Source organism: Zootoca vivipara, chromosome 15 (assembly GCF_965207765.1).
Source record: "Zootoca vivipara chromosome 15, rZooViv2.hap1.1, whole genome shotgun sequence".
NCBI classification, from domain to species: Eukaryota; Metazoa; Chordata; class Lepidosauria; order Squamata; family Lacertidae; genus Zootoca; species Zootoca vivipara.
In genome coordinates this window covers 1,042,331-1,060,348 of record NC_142598.1, presented here as the reverse complement: position 1 = coordinate 1,060,348, position 18,018 = coordinate 1,042,331, and the positions used below count along the sequence as shown (strand labels likewise).

Here is an 18,018-nt window from a genome sequence, read left to right as displayed (position 1 = left end):
ATCTTTGCTTAAAAACCTCCCTTGCCACACCACTGAAATTAAGCAGCATAAAAATGTAATGGATTTAAAATAGCCAGGGTTGAACTGAGGTGACCAAGTGTGTTTACTCTCAGCTTTATGATCTAATTGATTCCTGCCAATATTTTACAGAAGAAGTTAAAGATAGAGTGAAAAAATAACAGTTTGCAAGGGAGGGGCACAGGTTGTGGATGTGGCAACTGGAGGGAAAGGGAAGCATTGCAAAATCTGGGGCATTATGGGTGTAACAAGTAGAAGCACATTAAGGTTTATTAGTGGGTTTCTCAGCAGTTTGCAGAAGTGCTTGCAAAATAAATCCCTGGGTATGACTGGCAGAAGGATTAATTCCTCTTTTCTGCTGCATTACCTTCCTCTCTTTAGGTTCTACGCCAAAAGCTCCTTCTACACCTCACTCCCATATGGTCTAGCGGTTAGGATTCCTGGTTTTCACCCAGGCGGCCCGGGTTCGACTCCCGGTATGGGAACGACAATCTCTTTTAATGCCTGCCACGATGGAGAATTAAATGTTAAATACTGGAGTAGCAAATAAACGGCGCGCCAACTGCTTCATTTCTGATACTGTATTGATTTACGTATCGAGAAATTGGCGCCTGGCTGCCCCTCCGGAACCTGGAGAGCGACACCTCACGTGCACATTGCCGTCCTTGTAAGCTATTTTAAATTGTTTTGCAACTGACTGTAAGCCTTGCGAGGCTGCTGCTCCCTCCTCGGGCTTGAAGAAACAGAGGCGAGGAAGCTTCTGCGTCGCCCTTGGATCCAGCAAAGGTGAGGAAAGGGGCGAATGGGAAGCAGCGAGGCGGCTGCCGGGCCTCCAAGCAACTGCCCGTAAACCTGCCGTCGCATCTGCTGCATGCTGTTCAGATACGGCAACAATCTTCAGAGGTTATTGATCAGTATTGATATGCGCAACTGAAAGGCGTGTGAATGGTCGCCGCGGGTGGCAAATTCAAAGGCGCGCTTCCGCAATTGGTCAGTAGGCGTCGCACTTCAGCTCCCTTTGCTCACGCGTGCGCACCAGAGAGAGGTTTCGGGCGCCAAAACCCCAATATTCCCCCCGCAGTCGTCTTTGGCCCGAGGACGTCAGGTTCAATCCCCACTCGGGGAATTTAAAAGTCTCAAAATCATCCCAGCTTTTGTTTGCACCACCTTTTAATGCTACTGCGGCTGTTCCTATATAAGGCTCTTTGCAAACAGGAGAAAGCAGGAGGAGTATAATTGGGCTGCTGATGGGCCCGACTCCAGAATTCCGTTTGCAGTTTTGCATCTGCTGAACTGCATTCGAAACAGCGTTGGGCTTGACTTGAGGCTGAAACGGGGGCTGTGATGGCCTCTCTTTTTTAGAAGTCCTGGTCTCTGTTCGCAGTAGGACAAGAGGTGGGTGGGTGGGCGCTGTTGCTGGGGAAAAGAAGCCGGCAAGCGTGGCGGTGGTTGCTGCTGCCCAAGGAGGGCAAGGCAAGCGCTAGCGCAGCCTGAAATTCCAGCATGTGGGTACAGGTGAGTGCAAACTCGCAGCCCCCATCTACCTCAATGGCCAAAATCCAGGCACCCAAATTTTCCAGCAATCCTGCAGTTAAGCAGCTGCAATAATTTAGGGTTGCCATATTTCAAAAAGTAAAATCCAAGACACCCCGAAAGTTGTTGCGCTTGTTTTAGACAAACCCCAAAGTTGTTGAGCTTTTTCTTACAAAACCGCCAAAACACCGCGATTTCTCGATTGACTTGCTTAAGATCCAGGACAAAGCAGCGACTCTGCCTTCGCAATAGGAAGTGGGTGCGAGGATGCAATTCCCTTTTCTCCCTAGAGGTGGCAACGGTGAACATCTCTGTCTTGAACTGGCTCAGACATTACCCGATGCTTGTTCGCGCTTCTCCCATATGGTCTAGCGGTTAGGATTCCTGGTTTTCACCCAGGCGGCCCGGGTTCGACTCCCGGTATGGGAAGATGCCTCTTTTTCTGCACCATTTACCTTTTTTTCAGAGCATCTGCTACTAAATAACCCATTAGGCCAGGCAAGAAGAGTCACCGAAATTTCTATTTAAAGTGAATAAGGTGTCTGCAGATGTGAAGTGCCTGAGAGTGACAGGTTTGCGTGGCAGGTTCTGCTGGGTTAAGCGCTGCAGCCCATGTGCTTTGCATGGCACCCTCTGTTGTTTTGGAAGACAAAAAGGATCATACACACACAAATATATTCTTTCCCGAAGTAGAATAATATTATACTTGCTTATAGAAATTTACCTAGGAAGTACTTTTGTTTCATTTTTCTTCCAAAAAAGAGAAAAAGAAGAGAGAGTATCACCCTGGTGCAAAGTGTGACCCGTTCTCCCCTGTCTGCCAAGATTCAGTGAAGGAGAATCTTGCCAGCGGCCTCCCATATGGTCTAGCGGTTAGGATTCCTGGTTTTCACCCAGGCGGCCCGGGTTCGACTCCCGGTATGGGAAACTTAAAATTTTAGTTCCCTCTTCCACTTAACATCATAATTCAGTCTCCCTCCGCTTTCCACTTCTCCCAATCAAATGCGCTTCAAGTCATGAAAACTCTCTTTATTCGCCGTTTTGAATGCGATAGGAAGCATTACGCCTTTTGCAGCTGGCAATCGCAGCAGCGCAACGAATTGGGGGAAAAGGAGGAGATCCGGGCGACTCGAAGCTCCCTCTCAAGTGAACAAAAATTGCACCCTTCCCATACCGGGAGTCGAACCCGGGCCGCCTGGGTGAAAACCAGGAATCCTAACCGCTAGACCATATGGGAACTGCTGTTTCACGGGACTCTTCCGCGCGGTTTCTTCAGCGGGCAAGGCAAGTGGGGCTGCACTTTGGGTCCTCGAGGGAGAAGCTCCTGCCAGGTAGGCGCGCCTCCCCCCCCCCCCCCGCAGCGCAAGCAGCCCGCGCCTCCTGCGCCCGCGCCCCGATATACGGTTCCCAAACACGGCTGTGAGTTTCCTGCGCCCAGATATTCCTGATGCACGCGTTTTGCGTTCCCACGGGAAGGTGTGCGCCCAGGCCCGCCCACACCGGAAAGCAGGGCTGCGAAGTTGTATTGATTTGCATGTTTTATGTATTTGTAAACTGCTTTGAAGTGTTAAAGTAAAATAAAATGAAATGAAATGGTGCATAATATTTTTAATGAAATAAATTAGTAAACAAACTTGCTGCGCGCCCCGCTTCCCTGCGTCCTTCCGTGCACGCGCAGCCCTTGGAAGCGTCGCCATGGCAACGCAGGCCGGGATGATGCTGGCAGGAGCCGGAAGTGCTCTCTCCCCCGGCCGCGTCTCCAAGGCGAGGATGCTCCGGCTCTGGCAGGAAGCGATGCGCCCGTGACGGGCGGGAAGGGAGGCCTATGGGAGAGAGAGGCGGGCCTTGGAGGGACCTGGTCCTGATGCTGCTGCCGCTCCAGGCTGCTGGGTGAGGGCAGGATGATGGAGGGGCTGGGAGAGGAGGCTGGCAGGGGAAGGTGATGGAGACGCGCAGGCCGGCAGGGAGGGAGGGCAGGAGTGCTGGGTGGGTCTCACGAGAGGGATGCTGTGGGGCAGGAGGGGGTCTGGGGATTATCCAGTAATTGGAGCTGGCGGGGAGGGGGCAATTTGAAGAATGGGGGAGCAGCAATGGAGGCAGGGGGAGCAGCGATGGCCACAGGCAACCTTGGCCTCTGCTTGCCAACCCACATGGGGAACCAGAAGGAGCCATCTGAGGTGGGGGCAGCCTTTGCCACACACCTGCACCCAATAGGAAATTCCCCTCAGCATGTTGCTGGGCAACAAGAGGTGGCAGGCTATCTATCAGCAGTGACACGCTGCTGCCTGGTGGACAAGTGTGCTGTCACAGAGAGAGAGCAATGGAGAGAGGAGAGAGGAGGCCAAGTGGATGCAGGAAGACTGCAGGCTGCACAAGACCTGGAGACCAGGGAAATGTTTGGGGCAGGAGAAGGGTCCTTGGACCTGGAACAAGGGCAAAGTGTTGCAAAATGTACTGGTGTGTAGATTTTGAGGGAGGGCCAATTGCGGACGTCTGTCTGGGGGAAATGGCAGGGATGCCAAGGAAGGGTACAGCCTTATTGTGGGTTGTGGGAGAGGGTGCGGCTCTTTGGGTGGGATGGCAGCTGTAGAACAGTTGGTAGGGGGCAACTAGCACTTCTTGAAGCTTATGAGAGGAAAAAAGGATTCATCCCTCTGCACCCCCCTCCCCCCGCTCTGCTTTCCCACAGAGACAGTGGGGACCATGGAGCTGGTGGCTTGCAAAGGATACTAGCCTCTGCCTGTGAAGAGGCCTCAACTCTGTGACCCCCTCCCCCCATCATGGAGCCCCTGAAGGAGAGGGCAGGGTGGTGTGCAGGGTACCGGGGGGAGGAGGCTGTGGCTGAAATGAGACCCTTGCTGCAAGAGGACATCGACCAGGTGAGTGCCACCAAGACCACCCATTGGGCTGCCTGATCTTTTCTACCTGCCCCTCTGTATCCCTCTTTGGAGTTGTAGAGCCTTAATAAGCCCAGTGCCAGACTTGATCCAATAGCAAGGCTCTTCTTGTGTATGGAAACTCACAATAAGTGCCGGAGAACAATAGCCAAAACACTGTGAATTCTGGCAACAGCAACAATTCGCATGAGAATATTTCCTTCTGCATTGGCTGAGGATTGACCACTCTTACGCCCAGTTCCATTCCCCCTCATTCTGCTGATCCTCCAGCAGCAGTAACTGGGAGATCAGACCAGCACCCATCAGATCTCCAACAATGGGTGACCGACCATATGCCTCGCCAGCTATCTTGGTAGGACCTCATTCTGCTGTGTGTGGTTTATTTCAGGACGGCATTGCAATGGGAGTTGAGCCTACAGGCTGGGGGATAGATGACCCAGACCTAGAGGAGAATGAGGTTGGCACAGATCCTGTTCGGGTCATGATGTTGCCACTTCAGGCCCAGCATGCCATGGAGAAGATGGAAGAATTTGTCCTGAAGGTGAGTGACATGTGGCTGGGAAGCCCCTGTGAGCAGTCCTGGCTCAAATCAAGTCTCCCTGGGCACTCCCTGATTTTCTTGCTTCACCCTTCCTCTGAGGAACTGGACACCTCCGGCCGTCCTCTCTTCTTCATTTTGTGGGCTGCTATCCAATCAGTGCTAAGGCAAACTGGGCATGTCACAAAAGTGCCCCTGGGTCTGATATTATGACTTCAGCTACTGCCCATTGGCCTCCTCCCCAGCTTTGCAAGGTGCAGGGAAGCTCAACAGTCACACAACCCTGGAGAAGAGGGGGAGATGGAGTAGTGTAGTCGTGGGCAAGAGGCTCTCCTCTCTGCCATGACACTCTGCTCTGAGCCAGCTCCCAGGGCCAAGCCCAACAGGGCATAGTATCTGGAAGCCAGAGAAGAGAAAGCAGCCCAGTGGTTGGTGCTCCCTCTCTCCTAATAGGCAGCCAGGCCCCCTGATTGGGTCCCCTGTAGGCCCTCGACTGAGGGAGGCCATGGCCAAGGGGGAGAAGGCCACACAAAATGCAAAAGGGACTGGCCTGAGGGGTCAGGAAACAGAAAAGGAGGCTGCTGCACAGGAGGAGGAGGAGGAGGAGGAGGAGGAGGAGGAGGAGGAGGAGGAGGAGGACTGCTGCTGGGTTCAGGCAAGTGAGAACTAACGGGGTGGGGCTTTGAGGGCCTGGGGCAACCCCACTGGTTGGTTGACCTCAGAATTACTTGCACGGTTTCAATAACCACTGCATTTATTTATATATTTTAAGATATTTATATACCTCTGCCTCTCAGTTTTAGCAAAAAAAACCAAAACCCACAATAAACAAACAACCATGGCACTGATATAAGCACATTTCAATTGTTCATTTGCTTCCTATAGTTTTTCTCAGGAAACTTTACCAGAGCCCTGTAAGGCAGACCAGCCTCATTATTGCCCCACATTGCAAATGGCGGGCTGAGAGAATTGACAGCACTGCTAAGGCCTACTGAGTGTGTTTATGGTGAAGTGCCAAAGCAGACAAGATGAAGCAAGATCCTTATTTGTATACTTACCTGTCTGCCACACTCATGTGTAATGAATTTGGAGGTCTGGCTTGAGCATTTATTTTACACCAAAGGTGGCATGAGCATGATGGGAATGGGGACACCCACCCATTGCCCCGGTCTCCTGGGCTGCTTTGCCTCCAGTGTCCGTCAGGCTGGGAGAAAAGTGCCTGGGCTAATGGAGGTGGGAGCACCCCTTACTATGCCCCAAACATGCTCCTGCCCCACACCTTATACTTAGTGGGTCAGACGCATGAGCAACAAGCATGGAAGCCCATGTCACCTCTGCTGTGGCCCTCCCTGTGGCCTACCCACTGACCTGGGAGTAAGCCCCATTGAACTCAGTGGGACTCTGGGAAGGTATTTATGGCATTGCAGTGTGGGGGCCATTGGGCCTTTGTTGCCAGAGTGTTGAGGGGGGAGGGAACTGCATTCTGTTCCCCCTTCAGCCATGAAGCTGAATCTGTGGAAAACTCTTTGTTTCACCAAAACAGCCCTGGAGGTTGTTGTTTTCTTTTAGTGCTGGGTATATCTTACAGAATATTCTCAGCACTCTCACAAAAGTTCCTTATGAAATGCAATGACAGTTTAAAACAGTAAAAAAAAGTTTTCTTTAGAGCACCCCCATTTTTTAAAAAATAAACGAATCATACAGAATTAGCACACATACACATACTTTTGATACCAGGGGAACAGTTTGATTTTAGTTTACTTTGTTTTGAATTATGGAGACACAGTTCACTCTTACAAAAGATGAATACCATATTACAATATTCTAGTTCAGCTAGAATAGTTCAGCTCCTAGTTAGTATAATCAATAGGCAAGATACTTTCCTGTGCCTTAGCCTCAGGCTGCACTCACAATACTGTTCACTCTGCACCCAGTGTGCTCTCACCACGGGTTGTGGAAACAGGGTAGATGCATTAACCACAATCCGTGCCTATCCTTTATCTACAGAAATAAACAGTAAATTGCAAGAACTCAGGCCAGAAGAAAAATGGATTTCAAATATATCTTCACAAGGCTTTATTTGTGTCATGAAGAGTTCAAATAGGAATCAATCCCAGTATAGAAGGCAAATAAAAATAAATTCCAGTAAAAATCAGGGCAAGGCCCTGTTTCGACAATTCTTTGTCAGCTGGAATATTGAAAAATTAGAAATGAATCTTAAAATAATTCTCCTTATAACAAAAATTCGTTCAGATCTCTAAACATAAAGTTTTATCATATGTAAAAGACAGAATATGTTAAAATGAACATTACAGGTATATCTATGAATAACTAACCTTACATCAAAATTACATTCTGTTTTCTAAATAAAGAGTTGAATTGCTTATAATGTACAAAGATAGCTTGTCTATGTTTTAAATGATAAACCATCTTAAAATAATTATCCTTACATCAGGAATACATGTAATTTTCTAAAGACGAAGTTATATCACTTATAATAAACAGAGGTAGCTTACCAAAGATTCACAGGTCAGAGTGCACCAAGTTCAAAAAGAGAACGACCTAGCTGCATTTTAAGCCAGTAATGTCTACACAACCTCCGTCTTTTCTCCCACTGTAGGTCTGGGAGGGCCGCTGGCGTGTCATGCCTTATGATGTGCTGCCTGACTGGCTGAAGGACAATGACTTCCTCCTCCATGGGCACCGGCCGCCCATGCCCTCCTTCCGTGCTTGTTTCCGAAGCATCTTCCGCCTCCACACGGAGACGGGCAACATCTGGACACATCTGCTTGGTCAGTCATGGGGTTCTGCTCTGCACAGCAAGAACTTGGTGTGGTGGGGGAAGAGGAAGGGGGCAATCTGGATTAGCTCCCTTCTCCTTCTGTGTCTCACATCATAGCTTCAGAATATAGCTACCATCTTCTTTGTTAATATTTTAAAAATATCAGCATAGAAGATTCTTAACAGGTAACACAAATATGGTCCACTGATGGTGTTTCCTGACAGTCTGCATTCTAATCACTACGTTGGTGAGCTTCACTTATCATATAAAGTGGTACCTCAGTTTTCAAACGTAATCTGTTCTGGAAGACCCTTCGAATTCTGAAACATTTGAAAACTGAAAACTCAATAGCTGACAGCTAGGCCTCAGAATCTTGCAGTCAGTGGAAGCCATTGTGGCATGTTCGACTTTCGGGTTGTGCTCGAAAACTGAAGCATTTACTTCCGGGTTTACAGCCTTCGAAAACCGAAATGTTTGTCAATGGAGATGCTCAAAAACCGAGGTACCACTGTATTAGTAAGCTTCAATGTTTATAGTGCAAATACTAAGAGCAGAACATTAGACTTGTTTAGCTCTGTTTGTTTGTTTATTGTGCATATGCACCTCTCTTGTGCTGCAGGGAAACTGTGTGTGAGAGAGAGACAAGGGGGGATGGGACACAGGCTCAGTTTTTCCCAGTTGACACCTCTGACTTCATGGGGAACTGACCACAGACTGCCAGGCCCAGAGACGGCACCCTCCAGGTTTCAGAGCAGAGTCATTTCCTCCAACCTCTGAATGTGGTTGGGGTATGTGGAGACACCTAGAACGAGATGTGGGCAGCTCTCTTCTCTTCCTCTCCCAGGGTTCCTCTTCTTCTTGGTCTTGGGCATTGGATACATGATCAGCCCCAACATGAAGTACGTTGCCCCTATCCAGGAGCGTGTTGTCTTTGGCATGTTCTTCTTGGGAGCCATCCTTTGCCTCTGCTTCTCCTGGCTGTTCCACACAGTCTACTGCCACTCAGAGGAGGTTTCCCGCACCTTCTCCAAGTAAGTCTACCGCCTGCCTGCTTCACCTGCCCCCCCTTCAAGTCTTCTGGGACACATGGGAAGTGGGAGACGGTGAGGAGCAAGAGTAGCTTCCATGGCACTGAAGCTCTCATGAGACACAAACGCTTGGAGCATCAGTGGGGAGCTCTTCTCTGGCTGGCAATAGATGCACAGATGGTTTTAACAGAGTCCTTGTGTTAGGGTGGCCATGTGTCCTACTTTACAGAGGACTGTCCTCTCTTTCTGAAGGGCTGTCAGAGGCCATCCCTTTATCTAAAGGTATCCTCTATGGGAGGGCTGTCCAGGCCATGTGTGGTTTAAATATAAGGAGTCATATAAAGAGGGAGCCCCTCAAGTTGCCCCTCAACCAGGGCAGATTTGATTTAAATCAAATCGATTTAAATCACGATTTAAATCACTAGTCAGTAAGACTTGATTTAAATTTAAAAATTTAAAAGAAAGACTCATTCTTGCTGGTATAATCTTAATATTTACAACCAGATGAAGGTTTCATTTTTGGAATAATAAATGTTCAGAGTAGTTTTTACAGTATATAAAAAATGACTGATTCGGTTATACTATTAGAAATACATAGACAGATAATTATGAAATTATTGTGAGGTTTAATAAGTTAACTGTTTCTATTTGGACAACTTTTCTGCTGTACTTTATTGGAAGGAGAAAAATAATTTTCTTAATAACAATTTAAACAATTTATTTAACTAAAACAATAACATTATAGCATATGTATCCATGTTTGTTAACTGATGTGGTTAAACAGTTTTTTAAAAAAAAAATTAAACTGAGTTTTAGCACACATGAAAAACTTAAGACAAATCCTTATTTCCTGATGAATAGCCTTTGGATTATCATGTAACTTAAATAGAAAACTATCTTTAGAAAGATTTTTCCTCCAAAAGCATTTTATTTTAAAAATCCGATTTTTTTTTAAAAAAATCCAATTTAAATTTTAAAAAATCCAATTTTAAAAAAATCTGATTTAAATAATAATAAAACCCATTTTTTTAATTATTTTTTTTAAATCATTGATTTTTATCCACCCTGCCCTCAACAGTTAGCAGCACCTGCTCAGAAGACAGAGCCAGCTGGCAAACTGTCCAAGTTTTCCCTACTAGGGTGAGGTGGTGTTCATTTCCATTTAATTATCGTAATTATTTCTTAATTTGCAGCTGTGCATATAAAGTACCATGTGCAAATTTTATGCAGATTGGTGCCATCCTTTTTGCCCTGTTTTGTGCTGATGTGTCGCTCTGTCCTTCTGTGCTGCCATAATGCCAAGCATTCACATACAGTCCCTGTGCCTCAGTGGGGTCTACCACTGACTGATTCATGCCCTGGGCTCCCCTTTTAAAGAAATTGCTAGCATGTCGATCAGCACCAGCTGGCTAGGCCTGGGAGCCCCCTTTACATTTCCCACAATGCCCCCCAACCAAGTGTTGCCTGGGGCAGCATGAGAAATTAAAGCATCTCCCACATTGGCCCGAGCAACACGCGCCATGTGAGGGGCATCATGGGAAATTCAAGCAGCCTCCTGGTGCTAAGAGAGGGCTGCCTGCTCTCTCTGTCTCCTGCTCTCTGTTGTGCAGACTGGATTACTCTGGAATCGCCCTGCTCACCATGGGCAGTTTTGTTCCTTGGCTCTATTACTCCTTCTACTGCTCACCTCAACCCCAACTCATCTACCTCGTCATCATTTGTGTCCTGGGCGTCACGGCCATCATGGTGTCGCAGTGGGACCACTTCGCCACTCCACAGTACCGGGCCGTCCGAGCAGGTAATCATGCACAATGGTCATTTTTGCATTGCTTGTGGTGGATTTCCTTAGAACACACCCATGTATCTAGTTACGGTACAGGTAGGTAGCCGTGCTGGTCGGCTCTGAAAGTGCCAGAACACAGCAGGACCCTCAGAATGGATCTCATTCTGATAAATGCATTTCCCTGTTGAGATACAGTACTTCTACACCAGGAATCACTTTGGAAATCAAGCTTGGTTAAAATAGTTCTCTTTACTAGCAAAATACAAATCCTATTACAGAGGAAAAGCTTAACTTGAGGGTAGTGCAAAAATACAACCAGGATGATCAAGGGTCTGGAAACCAAGCCTTCTGAGGAGTGGTTGAAGGCGCTGGGTATCGTTAGCCTGGATATGAGACACAGGAGATAGGGGAGCCATCTTCCAATATCTCAAGGGCTGTCACATGGAAGAGGGAACAAGCTTGTTTTCTCCTGCTCTGGAGGGGAGGACCTGAACCAATGGCTTCAAGCTCCAAGAAAGGAGATTTGGACTAAACATCAGGAAGAACTTTCTGACAGTAAAAGCTATTTGATAGCAGAATGGACTCCCTTTGAAGGTGGTGGACTCTCTTTCCTTGGAGGTTTTTAAACAGAGGTTGGATGGTAATCTGTCATGGATGCTTTAGTAGAGATTCCTGCATTGCAGGAGGCAGCATTAGATGACCCTTGGGGGTCCCTTCTGAGTCTAGAAGTCTATGATTCTGTGACATGGCCAAAGCGTGCAGGAACACATTGTTAAAGGCATTTTCCCACTTGGAAGCTAGTAACAGGATTAGTACATAACAATGTGTGGAACTAGCGTAGCATAATAGCAAAAGGTTTAGTGGGACAGACAGACTTTAGTTCAAGTCTCATCCTATGGCTATAGATGAGGGTTAGCCAATCGAGCACCTCTATATGATGTTGGACTCCAACTCTCTTCAACCCTAACCATTGATCATGCTGGCTGGGAATGATGGGAGCTGGAGTCTAGCAATCTGAATTCCATGGAATATTTTAATACCTATTTTAATACTATCCTGTTTTATTTTATACTGTTGTAAATTGTTCAGAGATTTCATTTACAGTCAAATAGCATACAAATTTTAATAAATAAATAAATAAAATACAATTAAAAAGCATACAGCATCTAGCACAGTACAGTACAATTGCTACCACAGTCTGTCAAGACCCCTAGCAATTTTCAAGTGGTCCTGGACCATTGGTCTAGATAATTTGGCTTCTTTGTACATGCTGTTCTATTCTTCATATTTGACATTAAACTTTAGTTCCAGGATTGAGACCAGATAAGGACTCATCCACACAGTGACCTTTCTTCTTTTTTGGCCAGGGGTGTTCCTGGGCCTCGGGCTGAGTGGCTTGGTGCCCACACTCCACTTCATGATTGCTGAAGGATTCCTCAAGGCCACGACCGTGGGGCAGATTGGGTGGCTCTTCCTCATGGCAGTCCTCTACATCCTGGGCGTGGGCCTGTACGCTGCCCGAATCCCCGAACGCTTCTTCCCGGGCAAGTGTGACATATGGGTACGTTTTGTGTGGCAATGAAAGAATGTGGGGAGGGAGGAACTGGCCTTTGGGGTGTAAGACACACTTGGCCAAAGGATGTCAAAAGGATCAGGGGATGTTGAAGCCCTTTTTCTGCCCAAGACCCAACTGAGCAGTCAGATTAAGCAACACTGCCACAAGAGTCTGACTTGGCAAAATGCAACTTCCTTTGGGGAAGCTCCACCATTTTTGTGACATGAATGCTTGAATTTATTTAAGCTTCCTGTAAACCAGGGGAGGGGTCAGCAACCTTTTTCAGCTGCGGGCCAGTCCACTGTCCCTCAGACCATGCGGTGGGCCGGATTATATTTTTTTGGGGGGGGGATGAACAAATTCCTATGCCCCACAAATAACCCAGAGATGCATTTTAAATAAAAGGACACATTCTGCTCATGTAAAAACACGCCGATTCCCAGACCATCTGTGGGCCGGATTGAGAAGGTGATTGGGCCGCATCTGGCCCATGGGCCTTAGTTTGCCTACCCCTGCTGTAAACCAGAGGTTGTTGGATTCCAGATCCCACCAGCCCCAGACAGCACAGCCAAGGGTCAGGGGCTGATGGGAGCTGTAGTACAGCAACGTCTGGGGGGCCATGAAGTCCCCACCCCTGGTCTAAAATACAATGCAATACAAAATGAGACAATGCAATCATTATACCTGAAAAACCTGGCCTGGTTGAGAAATAGCTACGTGTCCATTAGAGTTGCTTCTTTCTGTATCGCTGGGCAGAAATCTTGCACTTTTGACAGCTCCCATCAGCCCCTGACCCACAGGTGTTCAACTGGTCTGGCTTTTCTCCCAGCATAGAAAAGCATTAATGCAGGAAGCTTCACTTTAGACATTTCTGTCTGTTGTGGAGCAACTAAGCAAATGGGCCAGAATGAAGGAAGCAATTCTCGTGGCAGTGCAGCTGTGGACGGTGCCTCAGCAATGCCTACTTCTGAGTGAACATAACTCACATAGTTTAATGAAGAATATAAGTAGCTTAGGCAGGCTGCAATCTGCGGGTGTGTTGGGTACCTTTTAAAATTAAGCACTAAACTGGGAAACGAAGCATTATTGGCTTCATTGGGCCATTGTTTCCCTCCTGGTTTTTTGTTTGTTTGTTTGTTTAAAAACTCATTTCCTGTCAGTTTCATTGGTGGGTTTAAAGTAGGGATGGGGGAACGGGAACCTCTGTCCCTCCAAATGTCATTAACCTCTGACCCCCCCTCTCTCCCTCCCTCTCCCTCGCCTTCCTGCTCCAGTTCCACTCCCACCAGATCTTCCATGTGCTGGTGGTGGCGGCTGCTTGTGTCCATCTCCACGGGGTCTCCCAGCTGCAAGCGTTCCGCTCTTCCTTGGGGGGCACCTGTACCGAGAACACTGTGCTCTGATAGCCTTCCGAGACCAGACTGACCATCTCTCCTGGACAAGGGCAGCCCTTGCACACTGCACTCCATATGGACCTTTTAAGGGCACTGCACCTGTTTGAGGAGGGGGCTCTTCCTCCCGTCTCCTTCCTTCCTTTGAAGAAAATCGCTGTGTCTCAGATCTTTTTATTCTTGGGGGCAGTGGGTTCCTTTTCTCCCCATCAGGGCAGCTCTCTCATGTGTGCACACATGCACAAAATGCCAGAAGGTATTTAAATTAGGATGAGGAACCAAAGCAATGGAACAGGACTAAAACAGTCCCTGGAAACAGCTTAGGAACCCCCCAGCAAACCCAGAAGTTTCTGAGAGTGGGATGGGTGCAAGGGGCCTCTGTGTGGGCCAAGGGGACGTGGGTGTTATTGTATGAAGGTCCAAGGATAGGTCTGACCAGGCCTTAGTGTGTGCATCTGTGTGTTCAATCGGTATTTATGAGGGATTTGTTTTAAACTGGCCACTAAGGGAGCATGCTCTCTGCTCAAAAGCACAGCAACCCCTTTTTTTGCTCAAACTGAACTCTGATCTCTTTGGTCAGGCAGGACTTCTGGCTTCCACGCCCAGCCCTCCCAAGGAAAGATATGGATTGGTTTCTGAGAAGCCCTCTAGGTAAATGCCAGGGGCATCTTAGGGTCTGGGTCAAAGGCCCCTGGGGAAGAGCCTTGCCCAGGCTGAAATCAGAACACAGCAGACTTGCATAGTTTTTCATTCTGGCAAGGGAAATAATCAGGGTGGGGATGGATGCAGCTGTGGGCCCCCAAGTCGTCCCTCCTTACTCTGTGGGGGTGCCTAAATGTGCTATGGGGCAGGGCAGGCAGGAGCCAGGATTCCTGGGCTCTGCAACCTGCTAGAAAAGATGTATGGTAAACACTTTTTTTGTGGGGGCAATGGGAAGGCAAGCTATATGGATCTTGTCTGGGAAAATAAGAATGCCTTTTATGCATAAAGGGACCAGTGTTTTAAGCAGGGGGAAGCCTTTCTGCACAGACATAGACTGTGACCTCCACCCCTCCACCAGCATTTCATAGCCCAGAGATGGGCCTGTGGAGGGAGAGCAATCCCGTGCCCAGCACTTTGTGTCCCAGGCCCTCTGCTTCTGCACCCTCCACCCCACAACAAACAGCAGGAGGTCTTATTTTTCTCCACTGAAAACAGTGGTGCTGGGACCTCTTTAATTTAGGGTGTTTGGCAGGTGAAACACACCTGGAGGGGTGAATGAAGTGGACTTCATTTACCTTTACTGTATAACGAAAGGCCATCAGTCCATGCGCTTGCTGAAGAAATCCTCAGCCCTTTGTTCCTTGGGGAGGAAGAGGTGCAGATGGCAGGGGCCGGTGTCCGTATTGGGGAGGAGGGCACTTTCCCCCTTTGTTCATGCCCAACTACCCAAATTAGAAGACCAAGTAGCTCCAAGATCGTTGACCTTGTTGTGTCACAGCCTCCTGGGAATGCAAGCTGCTGAGCAGCTCTCTGGATTGGGCTGCACAGTGGGAAAGCAGGAAATGGATCTCCTAATTTGGGAGTGCTGTGCAATGTGCACCCAGCACCAGTGCTTCAACTCTGCAGGACAGGAGCACTGACAGAGGAAGGGGGTGCGGTGGGTGCAGCCCGCCCTGGGTGTCATCCCTGAGCAGGGCTGGCCCTACGTGCAGGCTGGGTGGCGCAGGGCACCACAGCGCCGGCCCGCCAGGAGGGCGCCGCGAGCTGCGCCCACCCGCCCACCGCGCTGGGAAACGGGGCAGGAGGGTGCCGGAGAGATCGCGCTGTGCCTGCCCACCCGCTGGAGAGATCTGGCGCACCACGGCGCCAGGGGCGCTTAAGACGGTCCTGTCCCCGAGGGGGGCGGCTCACCCCACCCCTGCAGGCACAGCATGTACGCCGCTCCGGGGTGCCGGAGAAGCTAGCTCCACCTTGGGACAGGAGGCAAGGCTACGGCCCAATGGACAAGTCTGAAAGGACAGGCGGGTAATTCTGACATCTGAATCTTTCTCTCTCTCTCTCCTCCTGCTCTGCACAGTTCATTTTTATGTATGTTAAAGCTGCAATGGCACAGGGAATGGGATGGCAAGAGGAGGCCCAAAGATCTCCTGGTTTCTGGAATGGAGCATGAGGAGGAGGTGGCTTGGAAAGAATAGTCCTTGCAATTCTTTTTGCGACTCCTGCCTCTACCTTATATTGAAGAGTTGGGAGGGAGGGGAATGGTGGCATCTAAGCTAAGGCCTCTCCTGCTGCTTTTTGAATATGTGACACTGCCACCTTTCTTGCGTTTGGCAACTCTTGCCAGCTTGTAAGGAGGCACGAGGCATGCTTAGCACCCCGTTTGCCTCCATGCCAGGTCTGCTGGGAGCATGTGGAAGCACTTTAAGCATAAAGATAATAATATCTAAGTTGGTGGCACCTCTCCAGGCAAGTTGGTACATGTTAACATTACAGAATGAAGAACTCCCTCCTTTTATGATCTTTGTATTTGCTGGGGTGGTGGTGATGAAAGAAGAGGCATAACTTAATGCAGGCCCGTGATTTTGGACCCATAAAGCAGATACTGCTAAATAGCTGTATTGTGACTTCCCAGTTGTTTGACAACCCCTTCATTTTTTCAGTCCCAGGCGGCAGCAAAAACAGGTTTACCAAGGGGGTGGGACTCCATTTGGATTGGAAATCACAAGCCAGGTAAACCAGACTTAATAGGACATAATTGTTGGCAATAGCTTCCCCTGATATGAGGTTAAATGTCCTTTTAAATTTATTTTTCAATCTGATTCCCTGCTTCCTGCTCAAGCTCTGCTCTTTCTCTAGAGACTGCCTTTGATTTTGTGAATTACTTACCACAATGTGAATTTGCAGCTGGCATCAGAGTCAGACTGTAGAGAACAAGGTCCTTGTGCCGCAGTGAGCCAGGAGCTAAAATTCTCCGGAGAAAGAAATCCTATTTATTATTGTTCTCTATATGGATTTTCCAAGGACTGGTTCTTACTTTTCCAGTAGGTAGTCTGCTCCAAAACAGGGCCTTGTCTGCATCACTATGAAAACCCGGTTGCTCTGTACATAATAAACCGAAGTCTCTTTGTGAACCACTCACTCCATAAAAGCACCTCTTCCTAATCCTGACATCTCCGCTCCAACGCTGCTCCACAATGCCCCTCCCATCACCTCTCCAACCCAACTTTTGTGGGAAGCACCAATGAGTGCACCTTCATTTCTAAGAGTTTGGTTATTTTTCTACTGGCCATTGTGATAAAAAAAAATCTTAGAAGCCAGACACTTTAAAAAAAACTGAGGAAAAAATGTGAAGATATTTGAAAGTGAAATAAAAGTTTGTTTCCCTAAATTCAGCCTGACTCAGTCTGGGTCTTTGACTTGGTAGGTCTGTTCATGGGAATTTGCTAACTGGGGCCTCCATCCTTTGGGGCAGGAAACCTCAGAATAGCAGATGCTGAAACCAATGGCAGGGAAGGGCAGCTTCAGGGATGGAAAGGAAAGGCTATGAGGGATTACTTCAGGCTTCCTCCCCACTTCCTGGGGAGCACCTTGGCATCTGGTGCCCCACTGTGGGAAACAGAGTGTTGGTCTCGAGAAGGAGGTGTTGTGATAAATTGTGGTGCAATAAAGTTCATCAGTGGATCGTACATTATTTGATCCACGCAGCCCTTCTTGAATGGCTGCCCAGCACGCTCCCAGCTCTCGCTCTGCAAGACTACTTCTTGCTCGGACCCAGCAGAGTTACGGCGCAGCTGGAAATGGTAGCAGTCGGTGGTTGTGTCTTCAACAAAACAGACTTCACTCCGTTGCTTCTATTCTAACCATAGCTGCCAAGTTTTCGCTTTTCTCGCGAGGAAGCCTATTCAGCATAAGGGAAAATCCCTGTAAAAAAGGGATAACTTGGCAGCTATGAAATTTCTAACTCATCTTTATTATAGAAGCATAAAAGAATCGGTAAACCCAACTGAACTTAACTGCATGTTTGCAGCTCTTATCTCTAGCACTCCTACACAGAACTGTTCTCTAGCAGCTCAGACTCCAAGCAACACACACACTGAAAGAGAGCTACAGGTCAAATTGCATGTAGCACTTTGTGGGCAGAGCACCCAGATAATCAGAATGCTTCCAGAGTGTTTTTAACTCTTGCTTACCAGAATCCCAACAGGAGGCCTTTGATCCACGGAGGCTTGGAGGATTAAGTAGTAATTTAGTTCAGCAACCCGCGCAAGTGGCAGGGCATCCTACCTTTTTGACCCATCTTGCAGGAGAACCCACTGGGATAGCCTCCCGACTGTGGATTAGCATTTTAAAAACACAATGGTAGTTCTCTACATTTCATTTTACAGGTTATTATCGTGTTGCACAAAGTCCTTTTTCTTTTTTTGGTTAAATGTGCTGCCTGTCCATTGTTCTGGACTCTGGAGGAATCTGTCAAGCCCTGGCTAAGATGAAGAAAATTGGGAGTATGCTTT

At 48.1% G+C, this 18,018-nt stretch overlaps 1 protein-coding gene and 4 non-coding genes across 7 annotated transcripts; 4 read left to right on the top strand and 1 right to left on the bottom strand.

Annotated features, from left to right (window-relative positions):
- Nucleotides 1-431: 431 nt before the first annotated feature.
- TRNAE-UUC (transfer RNA glutamic acid (anticodon UUC)) lies at nt 432-503 on the top strand. Its single transcript has one exon. It is a non-coding gene; the product is annotated as a tRNA-Glu (tRNA).
- A 202-nt stretch (nt 504-705) lies between these two features.
- LOC118097750 (adiponectin receptor protein 1-like) lies at nt 706-16,899 on the top strand. Of its 3 annotated transcripts, none has more exons than XM_088658475.1 (8): nt 706-804; nt 4,241-4,430; nt 4,837-4,989; nt 7,607-7,778; nt 8,613-8,799; nt 10,407-10,594; nt 11,947-12,140; nt 13,409-16,899. In XM_088658475.1, exons 2-8 carry the CDS (start codon nt 4,332-4,334, stop codon nt 13,535-13,537), a joined length of 1,122 nt encoding a protein of 373 aa, XP_088514601.1. In that variant the 5' UTR covers nt 706-804; nt 4,241-4,331; the 3' UTR covers nt 13,538-16,899. The 3 variants fall into 3 exon arrangements, with proteins under 3 accessions (XP_088514601.1, XP_088514603.1, XP_034996834.1); XM_088658477.1 differs by lacking the exon at nt 706-804 and adding an exon at nt 2,813-2,882; XM_035140943.3 differs by lacking the exon at nt 706-804 and adding an exon at nt 3,276-3,441.
- On the top strand, nt 1,909-1,980 carry TRNAE-UUC (transfer RNA glutamic acid (anticodon UUC)). The gene has a single exon. It is a non-coding gene; the product is annotated as a tRNA-Glu (tRNA).
- On the top strand, nt 2,407-2,478 carry TRNAE-UUC (transfer RNA glutamic acid (anticodon UUC)). The gene has a single exon. It is a non-coding gene; the product is annotated as a tRNA-Glu (tRNA).
- Nucleotides 2,717-2,788, bottom strand: TRNAE-UUC (transfer RNA glutamic acid (anticodon UUC)). The gene has a single exon. It is a non-coding gene; the product is annotated as a tRNA-Glu (tRNA).
- Nucleotides 16,900-18,018: the final 1,119 nt, after the last annotated feature.

Coding starts and splice junctions, on each gene's coding strand:
- LOC118097750 (XM_088658475.1), top strand. CDS start 4,332: ATGGAGCCCCTGAAGGAGAGGGCAGGGTGGTGTGCAGGGTACCGGGGG. Junction 4,431..4,836: donor TGCAAGAGGACATCGACCAG/GTGAGTGCCACC, acceptor GGTTTATTTCAG/GACGGCATTGCAATGGGAGT. Junction 8,800..10,406: donor GTTTCCCGCACCTTCTCCAA/GTAAGTCTACCG, acceptor TCTGTTGTGCAG/ACTGGATTACTCTGGAATCG.